We start from the raw sequence: 17,519 nt of genomic DNA on the forward strand, positions 1-17,519 counted from the left end.
CAAATTTTTAATCAAAACTAGAACTTTATTTTTTCCATTCATATATATAACATTATAGATACATTAAAAAATTACAAAAGGGGAAACTTGTGTCATTCCCACACAGTTGAACTAACAGAATTTTTTTTTCTACTTGTGACTTCTACATGAGCGTCTAAACCATCTGACAGTCGGCTTAATCTTCTAGCCCAAGAACCGCGTATGGCTGCAACAGAGCAAATGGTTTTTGTGTTTATTCTTTGCCAAAATTCACTAAGAGTACATACCTGGCCTCCCTTCTAATCGTGGATTATTATTTTCTTTGAGATTATTCATCAAGTCTTCGTACATGTCGTTGTCGCTTTTCTTCAGACCGTGCTCGTACTTGGCTTCTTTAGCTAAGAGAGTTTCTCTTTGGATTTGTGTTTTTAACTGAAAGCATAGGATTAATGGTGTGTTTGTTAAGTTAAATGATTGTACCTCTGACGGGACGCCTGGAATAACGTACTGCATAATTCCAGTCAGAGCAAATACTATATGCTGTAAGAAAAGTAGCATTCAATAAATGTTCAGTTGTATGTAACTGCAACTATTTACCTCAAAAATAACCACAAATGCCAAACGGGCGGCAAAAACATGCCAGTACTGCGGACTCAAGCCATATTTATCCTCATGATCAGGTCCGTTTCTGTAACCCCTGTACTGACAATCTGGAGGTGGTGGTTCTTCATTATCGTCTCCACCCATACCTGGATGATAATCCGAAGTGTTGAACACTACAACAAAGATTGACTTGTCTTTTAAAATCTATAATTCTTTTTAATCTTACAAGACAGAGAAGAGTCTATGTACCCCACCAAATCCTCACTTAACGAGTACTTGTACTGGTAGACCATTCTCGGAATAAAGTCGCTGGTGTAGGCGATCACAAAAGCCTAAAATCACGTCAAGATTAGAACGAATTTACAGTTCCGTTGAAAATTTATATACATTTGAGACAACAGCAGTGTAAGTTATGGCTCTTAGTATTCCATACCAAGCCCCTATGTCTTCGCTGCGTTCTGCCAGAGGTCGTCTTGCTTGTGTGACCATTTTGTACGCGTCTAGTCTAATTTCTGCTATGTTATTTAATAAGGCACATAATGGAGCTAACGGAAAGGCTGCGACAAATAGTGTCACGAAGCCGTACTGTAAAACTAATAGTTGCATGTAGTATTTCGTACCACAACCACAAAAGGTACTACTTACTCATTTCCAGGTACTCGTCGAAGAGAGCAAGCCTTCCGGGGTCTTGCATGTGATAATCTTCCTCCCATCTAGTGTGCTTCCGTGATAAATCTTTGGTGTTGGAACGGTGGGTGCGGTACCTCCACCAGTTGTAAAATTTTCTAGAAAGTACAACCCAATAGATTTTAGACGTACAAAATCAGAGTTACAAATTACACCTAGACAAAGACTTGAAGTGCGGGTTTGTAGACACACAAGTGACGAAAAAATTAGATTAGTTTAGAAACTCACGGATTAAATAATTCTAGGATATTATTGACGATTTGCTTCCCAACCATAATTATAGCTAATTGGATACACAACTCACTCAGGCAACCTGCCGGGTCGCAAATATCTCCCTTTACTCTTGAAAATATCGTCTCCCTAATGGCCGTATCACCAGGAAAAGCGTAAAACCTTCCTTTGAAGAAAGCTATATAGATGAGTGAAGAGTAGAAGTTCATAAATTCAAAAAGGAATATTTTAAAAGTGTACGAATCTTCGTATTCAGTCTGTGTTCTTGGATTTTCCACGTTCGTCAAATATATGGCTAACCTATGATAGAACTAAACACAGAAAAATAAGACATACTATTTAATTGAAGTACTCACTCTCGTCAGGCACATTATTATTAACAAGTTGATCAATGCAGCTGAGACCGACGTTACAATTTTGGCATGTCTTTTGAGAAAAGTTCCTCCACCTCCGTATATGACAGACACGAGAGATAGTCTATAGATTATTGTCCCTAAGACGGCACACAAAACTACCACTAACTGCAAAAAATATACACAGTATGTCAAAATTCTCTGTAACAAATCTTACCATAAAAAATACGGCAGAGCCTGTAGCTACAAACTTAAACGCTTTGGACCGAGTTGGCAAATATGGTTCTTTTTCTCGTGTTACAGGGTTTGTTCGAAAGGTTTTGACACTTGTTTCAAATTCTGAAGAATTGTTGGTACAGAATATCACAGTCTTTGTGTACACTTACCTGGTCGAGGTTCTTCGTCACTCTCAAAACCTTGCAGATCCCACTCCCACTGGATTACACTTTGTTTTCGACGCCATAGTTCCAAGAAAACGGTAGCTAACATAATAGGTACAATATGAGCGATGATAAAATTTATCAAGACGATCTTACCCCAAAGACTCATAAATATGGCAAAGAAAACAGTCGCTGGATTATCGAATAAGTACGTCAGTCGAGCAAACTTGCAACTGTCCATTAACTTCTGGTATTTACAGGCTTTGTCACACAAGGGACAAAGGGTTATGTTCCCAGGACCCATAGGGTCGCAAATTTCTTTCCTTATATTAAAAACGAGTCATTATTTGCTTCCTGGTTGCAATACTCTACTTACGTTGGTATGTTGTCAGGGCTATCGATTGTAAAAAGTCCATACAAAAAACATAAAGTTCCAACGATAGCAGGCGCTATGAGCATTTTAGTATAAAACCCTAACCAACAAAAGTACAAAGCTATTTTATCTCCGAAGTACTTCCTGACTAGACAAAGTGGTTGTCGTTTCATCCATACGCCAGGTCTCGCCCATTCAAGATATAGTTTCTGCAAAAATGAAACAGTTTTTAAGACTGATAAGAGTGGTAAGTTTGATTCTTACCCGACGGTCCAAAATTCTTCCATCACTCTGTTCCTTCTCCCATCGACCCTCATGTAAAGGAAAACATGCTAAGTATGTGTTGTCATTCAGAAGACGTCTTATTCCGACTTTGTCCGTTTCATCAAACTTCACTCGGAGTAGAATCTGCATGACGACGAGGCTTCTTTGTGCACTGGAGTAACTCGTGACTCGATCTTTAACCACGAACCTAAAAAATGGTAAATTGAAAGTAAAACAAACCATATTTTATGTGATCCACTTACTGTTCTTCACGATCTCCTCCCTTCGTTGACTCATAGAAAGACGGTTCTTCCCGGATCAAGTCGGTGTTGAATTGCGTCAAATCATTAATTTTTTTCTGAAGTTTCGACCAAAAAGACTCCTTCTTGTTTTGACTCTTTTCATCGTCCTACAAGAAACGATGAATTTAGTTAGTGAAAAATCTGGAATACCACTCACCCAAGCTTTGACTGATATAGTTATAAATCTTTTAATTGGTAGCTTTAGGCCCATGACAGCGGCGTATCTTGTTTTTGTCTTCCATGGAAGGTGTATTTTCAAAAACCAAGTTTTTCCGTCGAAGGATATGTCTTTGTGTTCCAGTTCTAATTCTAGACCTTCCTTGACGAGATTTTCCTGAGGATGCAAACGTTAAGAGGGTTAGTTTTACTTGAAAGGTAACCAACCTGGAACACTCTTCTATTGTCGCGTCGTTTTGCCTCGGCTTCAGTCATCACACCTAACTCTTCTTCTTCGTAAACCAAAACCATGTCGATTTTTCTGCGTCCATCTCTGAAGTATAGGCTTTCTGGATCTAAGATCTAAAAAAACACTTGGATTAGTCATACATGATTTGATTAATAGTTCTTCCATGTAACTAATCTGCTACAAATGGTTTTAAGGCCACGTCTTGGATGCCTTCTAGGTCTCACTATTTAGGTTTCAAGAAAAATGCAAATAAAGTCGCAGACAAAACTTGGGTTAGGGCATGTGAAAAAATCGTGGGCAGTATTTTGAGCACTTGGTACATTAATTAAGTACATTATTGTTGTTGTGGTGTCCCGATTTGAACAAAATCATTCAATAACGTAGACAACCATGCGTGTTTATTGTTTATTGTTACTTAATTGCCAACAGAAAATGTTGTCTGGAATGCCACCCCTATAGGTTGATAGTTGTAGGGAATTTGCTGTATTAGTAAAAATCACATGTTTGTGTTTATTATTATTTATAGTCTATTATCAAATTTACCGCCACACCGTCATAACAGCTTGAGTATGACCATCCTGTTACTTTATTCACATTTCTATTTTTACTTCCCGAGCGTAAACGAAAGAAGTACTGTAATCGAGTCCATCGGGCGACTTGTTTTCTTTGGGTGTCTAAGTATGTGATGTTCAAATATTTGTATCAATTTATTATTTTTATTATTATAATTAGAAAATTATGGAACAGAGGTCAGAGACCTATTATGCTAGATTTCCAGCTGTTGCTCCAAGTTGTTTTGAAACATGTTGACACTTGTCGCATTTACAATATCACTACTTAAATAATTCCATTTGTCAAAGACTGTTGGGAATGAAATAGCATCGAACAATAATGTTAATTAGTATTTAACAAAAAAGAGCTTTGAGATTGCCCATATTTGGGTTGTGAAAATTTTCAAATACCAATATTAAGTCTCCTCTCTTGCGTCTTTGATCAAATGACGTACGATCTGGGGGTCTCATTCGAGTCTAATAAAATTTAGTTTCTTATAATCCAAAACTTTTTTTATAGTCCTAGAAGGGTGTTTAGAGGCATTAAATAACATATAGGGTCTTTATAAATGATTTTAAGGGCGTAGTGGGTCATGGATTTTAAGAATCCCGCTTCGTTGAAATTAGGCCTTATTTTGACAGTTCTCAATTGTCCATAATGTCATTTGTAACCTGTCATTTAGGTTCTTCGTTTTTATTGTTTTAACGTTCTTCAAAACTCTTGGCGTTTGCGTACGAAAATTTTGTTTCTATGCAAGGAAGCGAATACCTTGAAAATGGTTTATTCTGTTGGACAAGACACTTTCATTTTTATGTCTTATTATTGTAATGGGACATTCGTAAACGAAGAGTAAGTGTATTCTGTAACCACTTGTAAGCAAAAATATCTGCTCAAATACTATGATTTAATAATACAAGAAACGCCGTTAGAGGCTCACATTAGAGATGTAATCAACAGATTTGTTCGAACTGGCAGTGTCGACGAAGGGAAATCTCCTGGAAGACCAGACCTCCAGTATCTGGGAGTAGATTTGGGATGACTTGAGTAGAATCCGCAAAATTCCTCAGCACTCAGGAGTTCCTGATGCAACTTGAAATTGAATAATGGGTCCAAAATGTTGGCGAAATGATGTTACAGAACATTGTTGAAATTGAAAAGCGAGCCAACATGTGCTTTGAACAGAGTGGTTAATATTTTTAACAATTACTGTGATGTTTAACCACAATAAATTTGTTTCTTTTGATTGTAATGAATTAATTTTTTAATAAAATATGAAGCATTTCGGGAATCAGATGCGTGTGGTATTTATCGTGACTCCTCGGACATTTAGTAAAGTCCACATAAGATAAAGTGAGAGGCGGCACGCTTCCATGATCGCCTTCGACCCTAAAATCATTTATAGAAACCCTGTATAATTAATTCGCATTATGTATATTGTGGGCCACTTGACTAGACCTAGATAGATCAGATGTTTTGGTCACACCTAAATTATTATGTTAGTCAACTATCTTAATAGACTCATTATTATCTCTCGTGTGAGTGTCGGTTGAGTTATTAGTACCCAGGTCTAATAGTTCACATCAAAGGCGCTAACATCAGTTGTCCCTACTGAGTCATCATTATATTGTGCTGTATGGCTGCCCAGAAATGTCATAGTACCTGCAAATTTCTGTAAGTAAAAGACTGATCGATTTCTAAAAGTTAGTATCAATTCTTTTAAAGGGATACCTATTATTTTTTTACGTATTTATCTCTCTATTTGACCTTTCATACATCCTTTCACTGACGAAATTTAAGGACTTGGTACTAGGTACCCAGAGCAAAATTGGTTTTTTCAATAAGTCCTTGCGAATTCTTGTATATGAAAAATCATTGGAAATTTTTCGTTTTCATTAACTGCTATACCTATAGGTAATTCTAATGTGGTGATCAAAATTAATTCACTGTAATCGAGTCATCCATGACAGCGTAGATGTATGCAGAATCTCCATAAATTAGTACTACTTTAAGTAAGGTGACCAACCGTTCCGATTTGTCCCGATTTTTCGTTATCGTCCCGCTTTGTACCGAAATGGTAAAGTTTTAAACCTTAAGAATGATTTTTTTTTGTTTTGAAAATTTGTTTTTTGGTAAACAGAGAAACTAGAAGCTAGAAGTCCGCGGACCAATATCTCGAGAACGGATAGAGATATTGAAATTCTGTAAAGACCATTGTTATATTAGATATTTATTTCATTTTCAGTTGATAAAAAATAAAATTTATAAACCTAAAAAAATACAATTTGAGTAAAATTGCACTTTATTTTATAATCAACAAGGCCTATTTCAAAGCTTATTTTAACCTATTCTCTAATTGTCGTAAAATAGTGGTAGTTGTTTATTTCACTCAACTTTCGTCATTTTATGTCTATATATTTTATTTTTATTATCAACTACAATGAAATAAATTGTGGTTTATTATAACAATCTAAATAAAATAAATAATAAAGAATAAAATAGGCATAAAGTAATAGGCGGTGCGCTTCCGTGGCCTCCTTTGACCCTATAATCATTTATAGAAAGCCTGTAGTTTCTTGTCTTATTATCGCAATGGGATATTCGTAAACGGAGAGTGAAATTGAACAGTGGGTCCAAACCATGACGGAAGAATGTTACAGAAACATTTTTGAAAATAATATAAACAGATCGCACATGTGCCTTGAACAAAATGTGAAATATTTTCAACATTTACTGTAATGTTTAACTACAACAATTTTTTTTTGTATTGTAACTTTTACTTTTACTTTTTTATAACATAAGCAGCATTCAGGCAAGCAGTTATATAGATGCGTGTGTTATTTCTCGTGCGTGCTTGGACATTTAGTAAAATACACATAACGTGATAGGCGGCAAGCTTCCGTCTCCTCCTTCGACCCTATAATCATTTATAGAAACCCTCTATAAGACATGTAGCACAACAAGCGATGTTATCTTATGGCACTTGTCAAACAATATTCAAAAGTGATTTAGACCTACATTAATAAAAATAAATGTGTCGAAGAAGGTGATTTTCCGCTAAGGGTTGAATATTGTCAGAATTACTAGAAAAAAAAAATACCGACGTCAGTGGCTTTATTAACGCACGAAATATGCGGACTTGGATCACGGAAAATCCACATGTTTACCGAAAAATACCGCTATATTCACAGAAAGTTGGAATTTCGACAGGAATTAATCGACTCCTTATAATAGGGCCACTTTTTTAAAGTACGTAGTTCATGTACTCAGACGTTAATTTACAACTGCTCAATCACACTAAGGTAACCTCACAACCACACGATATCAACAAGGTATTTTGGCACCTTTTATAAATCAACTCCACGATGATGAATAGGCGATGGGGTATTTTCAACAAGATGGTGCCACAGCCCATGCAGCTTGAACCACAACTGCTTTGTTACGAGAGCTTTTCTCAAATCATCTCATCACTCGAAAGGCAAAAAACCTCTGGCCACCATCTTATACCGGCAGATTTTTTCCTAAGGCCATCTGTGAAAAACTCAAATTACTAGAACCTCACTGATACTGCAAACGAATCAAGGCGAAGGATTACTACAAAATTCATGCAGCTAAATCACGAAATCAAATGTGTTTGGAACGAAATGGACAACATTCATATAAAATGAATTTTTTCGAACATCACTTATTCATTGCCTGACAGTTTATGAGAATACCGCCTTCAAAACTAGTAAATTTAAACTTAGGTTACAACTTTACCGACATTCTATTTTGGTCTTGCTTAAATGTAGAGGTTAAGTTTCAGAATTCTGATAAACCCACTTTGTCATTAAGTTGTGTCTGCAACTTTATGTGAGGCAACTATGTAGGATACAGAGACGCGTTGACACAAAACTGTTTACGAATAAAGAGTACTGACATAAAAGGAAGGCTAAAAGCGGAAAAATTTAGAAGGTCAAGCTTAAGGTGTTGTTAATAGTAGCAGAAATAAGCGGAGTGATCGAGGGTAGAGTTTTTGTCATTTATCGGATCCAGTAAGGAACGATAGTTTTGATGTTGTAATGAAATGAGAATAAAGTGACAAATATTTGAAAATTTGTAGACATAAAAGAGAAAAAATACAGGCAGACATTTCACAGTACAGAAGAAATAGAAGAGGTAAGAGCATTTTGTGAAAGAAATGATGGTGTGAACGTAATTAAGCAAAACTGTTCAGCAAGAAAATGAAAATGGAGGAAATGACGCAACAGTTCTCCTACCTCTTCCTTTTCGGCAGGTGTGGGTGGTGGTATCTCCGTAAATTCATCGTCCGAATCGTCTTGCACCAACGACGGTATAGGGGTTCCCGGCAACGTCATGAACGAGTCATTGGTCAACTGTGGACCGAAGGCATCCTTAACCGCGGGAAAGTTACCCTTCTACAACGACGTCATCAATGTAATCCATCGATTACCAATACCTATTTTTACCTTTTCTGGTTGCAGCGATCCTCTTCTATAATTCAGCCCCGAGATATCTTTAGGACTTTCTTCGATCCCATTGAGGCTGCTGTCTTGGTCAGATCCGCCCTTTTGGCACTTGGGGATGTTGACCAAGGACTTGGACCTGCTGTTGTTCAGAGTGTTGCCGCTGATACTGAACACCTGTGGCGTGGGCTGGCGGTCGAAAGGCACATTCAGACTGCACGTACTGTCATTGCTGCTGGGCCTCCGCGAAGAACCTAAGGATCGATTGTCATTACTGTGTCAATCGTTTCATGTAAATTATTTATCGAGGTGTTATTGAAAATAATGGGCCGCCTACACGCTGTGCTAGAATGTTAAAGGTTTATTGTGGGGTGGAGAGATGGTGTGGTATTTTATCAGCGTATTATTAGAATGGAGGATTAAAAATTTATTATGATTGATTTGTTCGAATAACTTGTTTCAGAATTGACACATTTCCGTGCACGTGTAGGCTGGGAAATTATCGACGATTGTTCCTATTGACAGAGACCTTGAGGTCTGTGACCTACATGTAAATAGAAGAAAGTAGAATCGTGTATGAGGGTTGGGGTTAATCGATGTTAGCATTTCAAAGACTATTATCATTATCAATTATGGATGCGTGCAATTGCCAATATTTTAATTATTCACGACGGAATAAGTATGAATTGAAACTTACTTCTAATATATTTTTTAAGCAGTTATTGAGCGTTTTTTGTTTTCGGTATTCAATACGATGGAATTATTTTTAATTTAATGTGCTAAATCCATTCAAGTCATCGTGAAAAATGAGAAAATGTTTTGACGTATAACTAAAGGACAACGTCCTATTGACTGTATCAACTGCTATAAATTTTACATCGACCACTTGTGCAAACTATGAATCTAGCCGAGTAAACAGTGTATGACAGTCTTAGATCATATAATAAATAGATACCACCATGCCGTGTTCTTTCCTTAGGGGAGCCTGTGACGACATCCTCCTGTCACACATCTCTCTCGTGCATGGAGGGATTACAATAAAGCTATCCTTGCCTGATCACTATTTGAATTTTGCGCGCCTAAATTTTAGGAAGTATGTCTGAACTAACTTCGTACGAAAGATGTTGACAGCTTGATTTTATAAATAATTCACAGTAGATAACGAAAGGAATAGTAAATTATTGGGCAGCAATTGTGATCCTTTATGATTACATCACTTAAAATAGGATCTTTGTTCTAAATTCTAAAATTGTTTTTTGTACAACAACTCGAAAGAGAGGTTAGAAGAAACATCTGTCAAAAGCGATTTGTTGCGCTGGTGCGGTACAAGGATGGAAGTGAAATAGACATATACAGATGAAATGCATATAACAAAGATGAAGATGTGGTGATCACACAAGGATAGCATTATACTACTCCCCTTGACGTAGAAAACGACAACAGATAGCTTCATGTCTAGTCACAGCTTTCAGTTTAAGTATTGGTATCTATTTATTATATGATCTAAGATGACAGTATTTCATTATTTCATTAGAGAATCAAATGATCATAAATCATAACAGAGTTTGTTTGTTCTGTGACTATGTTCTTTGTCATTTTGGTCTTGTCTTCATTTTATGTACATTCGTTTTAAAGTATTTCTAAAGATATCTGGAAACAGAGTTAATCACTATAGTCCCTGGTCAACCTTCAACTGCCTGTTATTGCGCTTAATCCCCACGAAAGTACCCGAGTAAGCTGCTTTTTTCGAGTTGCTTTCCAGAACTGCAATAACCAGATCACAATGCCGACGGTCCAGACTTTTTTATTGATCTGACTCCCGCTTATTGAATCAAACACTACATTTTATTTGATTTTCGATGTTGTAATTCACATTTGGTTAATAATAACTAGTCTAGATCTAGGAGAGGCTCAGCATCCCCTAGCCTCCCCTTAGCTACGGCCTTGTTTAGGGGTTATGAAATACCGAGAAAATATGAAAGTACCAAATTACCCGATGGACTCTATTAGCGTACGTCTTTAGCTATCCTCGATAAAAAAACAACTTGAATGTGTTTATGTTTACATCGAAATAATGTCACGTAGAAATTAGTTTGATTTTAATGAGTTCGTCCACTCAAAACAGAGGATCAAAACTATTGAGTAGTAAGCTACAATCGACAAAATGTTTTAAATATCATTATTATAATTCTTATTACATAAAGACGTTTGCGTTTTCACATTTTCGGGAAAATGAGGTGACTCGTTCCTAAATTGATCAATAAAAAATATGAATGTAATGATGAATCACAAATAAAAACTCATCATCTTTTGCACATCTTGGGTAGAATTTATTCGGCAAAATTTTGAGATAACGTCATCAATTTTTTGGGGAATAAACAGTTTTATTTTTATTAATAATTTACCATTCTTACGATGGGTTTAAAACATCTGCAAGCTTTTTGCAATGCTTGATTTATTCAGTAAAATAAACTGACTGAATTATTTTTTTTTGAGGCATTCTGTATATGCAAATCAAAAAAATATGAGAAAAACCAAGGAGATCCATCCCTTATTGTCAATTATCGTTCGATTTCAATTATTTCCAATTTTTCAAAAGTCTTCGAAATTGTTATGAATAATGGTATGTTTCCAGCAATAAATAGAACTATATCTCAATTCTAGCATGGGTTTATTAACGGTAGATCGACCATCTCTAATTTGGTTCAATTTACACAATTTATTGCGGAAGAACTAGATAATGGGCGGCATTTGAACGTGTGTGTCATTCAATACTAATTAATAAATTAGATCAATGGGGTTTTTCTAATAGCTTAATGCAATTCCTATCATCTTATCTTCATCGACATCAACTAAAAGTGGAGTACAACGGTTTTAGGTCGGAATTATTTTATGTTACGTCGGGAGTTCAGCAGGGATCGGTAATGGGTCCATTGCTCTTTTTAATTTGCCTTAATGACGTGGTTGATGCTATTAGAAATTCAGAAGTACTGCTTTTTGCTGATGATTTGAAAATATATCATACTATTTAGTCAAATGAAGATTGTTGCAAATTAAATGAGAATAAAGATAGTTTATTAACGTGGTTCAATGACAATAAACTTGAAATTAATAGATCTAATAGTTATTTATTATACAAGCGGTTAAAGTGAATGTTTAATGAGCGGTCAGTTTAAGACCGCGAGTTACACATTCATTTTAACCGCGAGTGTAATACAAACTTTTATTCAATTTTGACAACCCCAAGTCCCAAATTGTGAAAAAATTGGTGATTCAAAGTTCACATTCGAGAAACGTCAGAATTGACAGCGACCAAATAAAAGTTTTATATGCGTAGAATTTAGGTTACAATATCAGGTGTGTGTGTGTAGTATGTGACTCTAGCGACGGTGTTTGTTTATTTTAAACAAACTAAAATTATCGAAAAATTGCAAAATCATGCAAGATTCCAACGGCAAAACTTGCTCCCAAAAAAGAGCAAATCAGAAACTGTATCAAAAGTTCCTTAGATGGAAAGAGCAGCAAGGCATTGGAGAAATTACAGAAATGGTAACCATGGTTTCAAAACAGCAAAATAAAAATTTTATTTCGCTAGCGGTTTAAAAATTTTATGGTGCTACCGGATAAACCAAAGATTTAGTGTCCTACTGACGGCAAAATAAACGTTTGTTTACATGTCAAAATTGAATAAATGTAAATTAATGCCTTTCACAAGGAAAAAAAATTCTGCTTGATTATAAAATTATGGATGAATCACTCTCCAGATATAGTATGGTTGGAGACTTGGGTGTATGGTTTGATCAAAAACTTAAGCCGGATTTATAGTTATTCCGCATACGGAAACGGGCCCGGATGACGCAACGGAAGAAAGTTCAATGTCAGGTTTTGCTAACATGCATTGATAGTAACTCCGCATCCGGAAGCAGGTCCGTAACAGACGCAAGTTCTTGCGGTGCTTACGTTCGACTGTGCGTTCGACCAAGACGGGTGACTATTGTGCCGAAAGAATCCGAATACGTGCGACGAAAATCGAATCAAATTGCATTAGCTGATTATTATTATGTACAGCAATCGACGTAACCAAGTGACAACTGTAAATAATAATTTGTGACTGTGATCAGTTTTAATAAAAAAGTTGCATAAAAAATGGACACAATATAAGTCAAAAACAACGACTGCACAAAAGAAGATTTAAAATGCATGAAATTAATTGTAATCGACATAGGAACTTATCAAACGTATAATATATAAAATAAGTATTGTAATCGAGTCTGTCGGCCGGCTCTCTACTTTTACGTTTTCTCGACGTTTCATGACCCCTAGAGGACGAAGAAATAGGTCTCCCGTTTCCGTCTGTCTGTCCGTCTGTCTGCCGTCCCGGATTTTTATTAGCCAGATAATCTCCGAAAGTACTGGACCGATTGTTGTGAAATTTTGTACTTATATTAGGAATATCATGTAGATGGTAAAACGCTAAACCAAAATGTGTGTAATCAGCCCCACCACTAATGCGATGACGTCACTTCAAAATAGTATATAGTAAATGGGCTTTAAATTGTATAAAATAACATAGTCCTATACATGTAGTTTATGACTCCAGATTGAGTTTTTACCCGAATCGTCCAGATTTTTGGAAAAAAAATCAAAATTATGGAACAACATTTTGCAATTTAATTTTGAATCTGGAAAACCGAATGCTTTGAAATTTTGCAGATGGTTTACAGTTATGATAGGCATGATAAATTTTTAGCCAAATATATTTATTTATCCCCTCCAAAAAATTGATGACGTCAGCTCAAAAGTTTGTCGAATAAATCCTATCTAAAATATAAAAAATATGATGAGCCTGTACCTGTGATTTATCATTCCAGTCATATTTTCTGGATTTGCATATATAGGGTGACCCAAAAAAATTAATGAATGCATACATTTATTTTACTGATTTACTCAGGAACTACAAAACCGAATGCTTTGAAATCTTGAAGATGTTTAAAGGGTATAAAGAGCATAATAAATTTTTAGTCAAAATATATTTGGTTATCCCCTCCAAAAAATTTATGACGTCAGTTCGAAAGTTTGGCAAATAAATCCTATCTAAAATCTACAACATATGATGAGTCTGTACTTGTAATTTATCATTCCATTCATATTTTTTGGATTTGCATATGCAGGGTGACCACAAAAAATTAATGAATGCCTGAATTTATTTTATTGATTTAATCAGGAACTATAAAACCGAATGCTTAGAAATCTTGGAGATGTTTTAAAGTTATCATAGGCATGGTAAATTTTTAGTCAAAATGTATTTGCGCATCCCCACCTAAAAAAATTGATGACGTCACCTCAAAACTTCACTGAATAAATCCTATCTTAAATGTGCAAAATATTATGAGTCTGTAGTTGTGATTTATCATTCAATTCATATTTTTTGGATTTGCATATACAGCTGACCCCAAGAAATTAATAAATGCGTAAATTTATTTTACTGATTTACTCAGGAACTACAAAACCGAATGCTTTGAAATCTTGAAGGTGTTTTAATGGTATAAAGAGCATAATAAATTTTTAGTCAAAATATATTTGGTTATCCCCTCCAAAAAATTTATGACGTCAGCTCAAAAGTTTTCCAAATAAATTCTATCTAAAATGTACAAAATATGATGAGTCTGTACTTGTAATTTATCATCCCATTCATATTTTTTGGATTTGCATATACAGGCTGACCCAAAAAGAATAATGAATGCGTAAATTTATTTTTTTCACTAGCAGCCTGGACGCATGCAAATGTCGACTCATTTAGTGGTAGCAAATTCAACTTTTGCTACCACGGGTTCAAAAAGAAAAATTGAGGTTATGTACGAAATGTTTGATGTGATTATTTCTTAAAAAATGAACAAATGTGTGCTACAAACATTACTTGAGTATACGCATGGTAGTTGGTAGACGGTGGAAGATAAAATGATTAACTCAGCGACAAGTATAAACGGTTTTCTTTGTGTTGAAGATTTAGATCAAGTTTGATTAGAAATCAAAACAAAATCATGTTGCGTCAAAAAATTGAACGTTTATTTTTCAGTTTATTGTCTTATGGTTTCTACTAGTGAAAAAAATAGTATATTAACCACGGTTGCAAAGCCACTTCTAGACCTCGCACTTAGAGCCCTCGACGCTGCGCGTCTCGGGTTCTAATTTGCGCTCGGTCTAGAATGCTTGGCTCTGCAAACTTGGCTAATAATATACTATTATTGATTTACTCAGGAAAACCGAATGCTTTAAAATCTACTGCAAAAAAAAAACATAATAGATATGCAGTCGTCACGTTTCCGACAGCGAGAGAAGAAGGAAGTACTGTCTAAACTCTTTATAGCAATTTTCTAATTTTTTAGAGTTTAATTAGGGAGCGGATTTTATGAAATTTGCATATCAGTTATCTTTTGCATATAAGTCTTGATATTTAATATGTGCACGAATTATGCTAGTTAGAAATGAACATATACTTGTCCAAAAAGGTATAAGGTTATATGACCATCATAAAAGTAGTTGACCGCAAATAAATATCCCCTTTGTGTGGTTCGCACTAAGCTTAACGGTTGGCAATAAATCGTCTTCTAAACATTTCTTGCTCACATTTAACAGGACCGGCTTTCAAAGCGAGTGGTTATTTCGGAACCCTCAGCGGCTGCAGGTAGTAAAGAAATAGTGGAGTGGTGGATTTTCATAGTTAGTGAAAGCCGCCCCTGAACGAAACCACAACAGCCGATCGAGCTGCAGTGGACACGTTATTTACGACCCTAAAACCTTTTCTATTGTAAACAACTTAACTTTGACACAATGGGATGATTTTATGATGGCCATATAACCTTATAGCTCTTGGTCCACTATAGCTATGTGGTATATTTTGCATTTTTATAATTGTTTGTGCTAGTTAAAAAAAAATCATTGTCATTCTGTCGGCACTTATCTAGAAAGACGAAATTTCATGAATCATGTTGCAAATTTTGTCCTGAGCTTCAAATAACCAGGAAATGGGTTTGTGTTTTATGACAGTTTGGAGCAAACCACTGTGTTAAGCCGTCCTTCTAGGTAAATTCGGCCCCTAATTACTTCTGGAAATTCCGTTAATTTCCAATATTTTTGTTCGTTATTTAAGTGTATTAATAGTATATTCTGGTGGTCAAAGGGACGTTATCCTGTTACTTTTCATCTTGAGTTTGCATTGAAAACATTTAAAACGGTACACGTTTGTCAATATGTCAAAATAATTTATAGATTAAATATTTTCCTGAACTTATTCTTCAAGAAGGAAACTGTGTTTTTTAGCACCTGCTTCAAACCGCAATTCTGTTTACAAATATATGCTTTCGGATCGCCAGTAAAATTACAATATTTCGAAAAGTATTTAAAAATAAATTGTTGCCAATATACTAATTAAATGGCCGATTATTAATATTATTTTTTAATTTGTCATGTTCATAATTATTTTTTAGTATAAGAATATTATCTTTAACTATTTTATTAAATTTCAACACTACATAGGTATGTCTCAAATTGTCAAATTATTATTATTTGTAGTTTCTGCTCTGTCACTTGGTTATGTCACTTGCTGTACATAATCATAATCAGCTAATGCAATTTGATTCGATTTTCATTGCATTTATTCGGATTCTTTCAGCACAATAGTCACCCGTCTTGGTCGAACGCACGGTCAAACGTAAGCATCGCAAGAACTTGCGTCTGTTACGGACCTGCTTCCGGATGCGAAGTTGCTATAAATGCATGTTATCAAAACCTGATGTTGAACTTTCTTCCGTTGCGTCATCCGGGCCCGTTTGCGTATACGGACAAACTATAAATCCGGTTTTAGTCTGTTATCATCCAACGTCAGTTTGTGCATTTTGTCCGTTTAAATTGATCTACAATAATTGCCATATTGGATAAAATAATTCAATTTGAGTCGTTCACTGATTACTGCGTGAGGCAACGCGAGTGCATTCCAAGCTTGACGGGCTCCCAGGACATGTCAGAATGATGCTGATGGGGTTTTGAGGAAGACCAGCTGCTCGAAGTCTTCATCTCGGGCTTTTTGGATACGAGTGTAGTTCGAGATGGCTCGTTTGAAGGGGTCGTGCACTATGACGAATGAATTGATCAATTTGTGCATTCATTCCGTTTAATTTGTCCTACAATCACACTGGATAGAATAATTCGGTTTGAGTTGTTCGTTGATTTCTGAAAATAATTTCTAAATTCACTTTGATTTTTCCATTTTGCATGGTTAATCCAAAGACGCGATCGCCGAACTTTGACAATGCGACGGAACATTACGCGACAAATCGGATCGGATCAGAAAAATAAACTAAAAATCGTGACGCTCTTTTTGGGGCACCATGTAATGAACTCATTGTACATTTTTTCATATAATGGTCTGCTGTTTTCTACCAGTTAAATTTAAATTTTTGACGTGATAGTCAATTAGACGGCTTGATTGATGTACGATTAAGCGTTATCTGTCAACTGTATGTTTGGTTGTATATATGTGTATTATTTCTGAGTCTAAACCATAAAAAGCGATAATCAAAAAAACACTTTTAGAATAATAGACGTTGAACTCAAACAAGCTGGAACGAGAGAAATAATAATTAAAGGTTATGTTAAAATGTAATGGAGAAACGAACGCCCAAATAACTACACATTAAGTAAAGTAAATATAATAAACTTGGAACTTACACATAGGTACAAATAAAAAAAAACAAAATAAACATTTCCGGATTTATTGTGAGCGACTCAAAATAGCGTGCTATTAAACATAGAAAGATAAAAAGTAAATTAGGGCCAACATTATTAGAATCGATGTTGAACTCCGTGTTATTACTCGCAAGATATCAACGTAATTATTGGTTCATCATCATTTACCTAATGAACCCAT

General features: G+C 35.4%; 1 protein-coding gene across 1 annotated transcript; it reads right to left on the bottom strand.

Moving 5' to 3' along the window:
- Positions 1-11: 11 nt before the first annotated feature.
- Positions 12-17,324, bottom strand: LOC135138604 (anoctamin-4-like). Its single transcript, XM_064068583.1, has 21 exons — positions 17,321-17,324; positions 16,563-16,649; positions 8,597-8,847; positions 8,387-8,545; positions 3,557-3,691; positions 3,330-3,506; positions 3,134-3,279; positions 2,871-3,078; positions 2,610-2,815; positions 2,390-2,556; positions 2,240-2,335; positions 2,071-2,192; positions 1,857-2,021; positions 1,498-1,811; positions 1,228-1,367; positions 970-1,175; positions 809-914; positions 577-755; positions 460-519; positions 267-411; positions 12-205 (listed from the first exon to the last, which is right to left on the bottom strand). Exons 1-21 carry the CDS (start codon positions 17,322-17,324, stop codon positions 93-95), a joined length of 3,186 nt encoding a protein of 1,061 aa, XP_063924653.1. The 3' UTR covers positions 12-92.
- Positions 17,325-17,519: the final 195 nt, after the last annotated feature.

This window comes from Zophobas morio, unplaced genomic scaffold (assembly GCF_036711695.1).
Source record: "Zophobas morio isolate AGI-343-1 ecotype UQ-CSIRO unplaced genomic scaffold, CSIRO_AGI_Zmor_V1 ptg000030l, whole genome shotgun sequence".
In the NCBI taxonomy this organism is placed as follows: Eukaryota; Metazoa; Arthropoda; class Insecta; order Coleoptera; family Tenebrionidae; genus Zophobas; species Zophobas morio.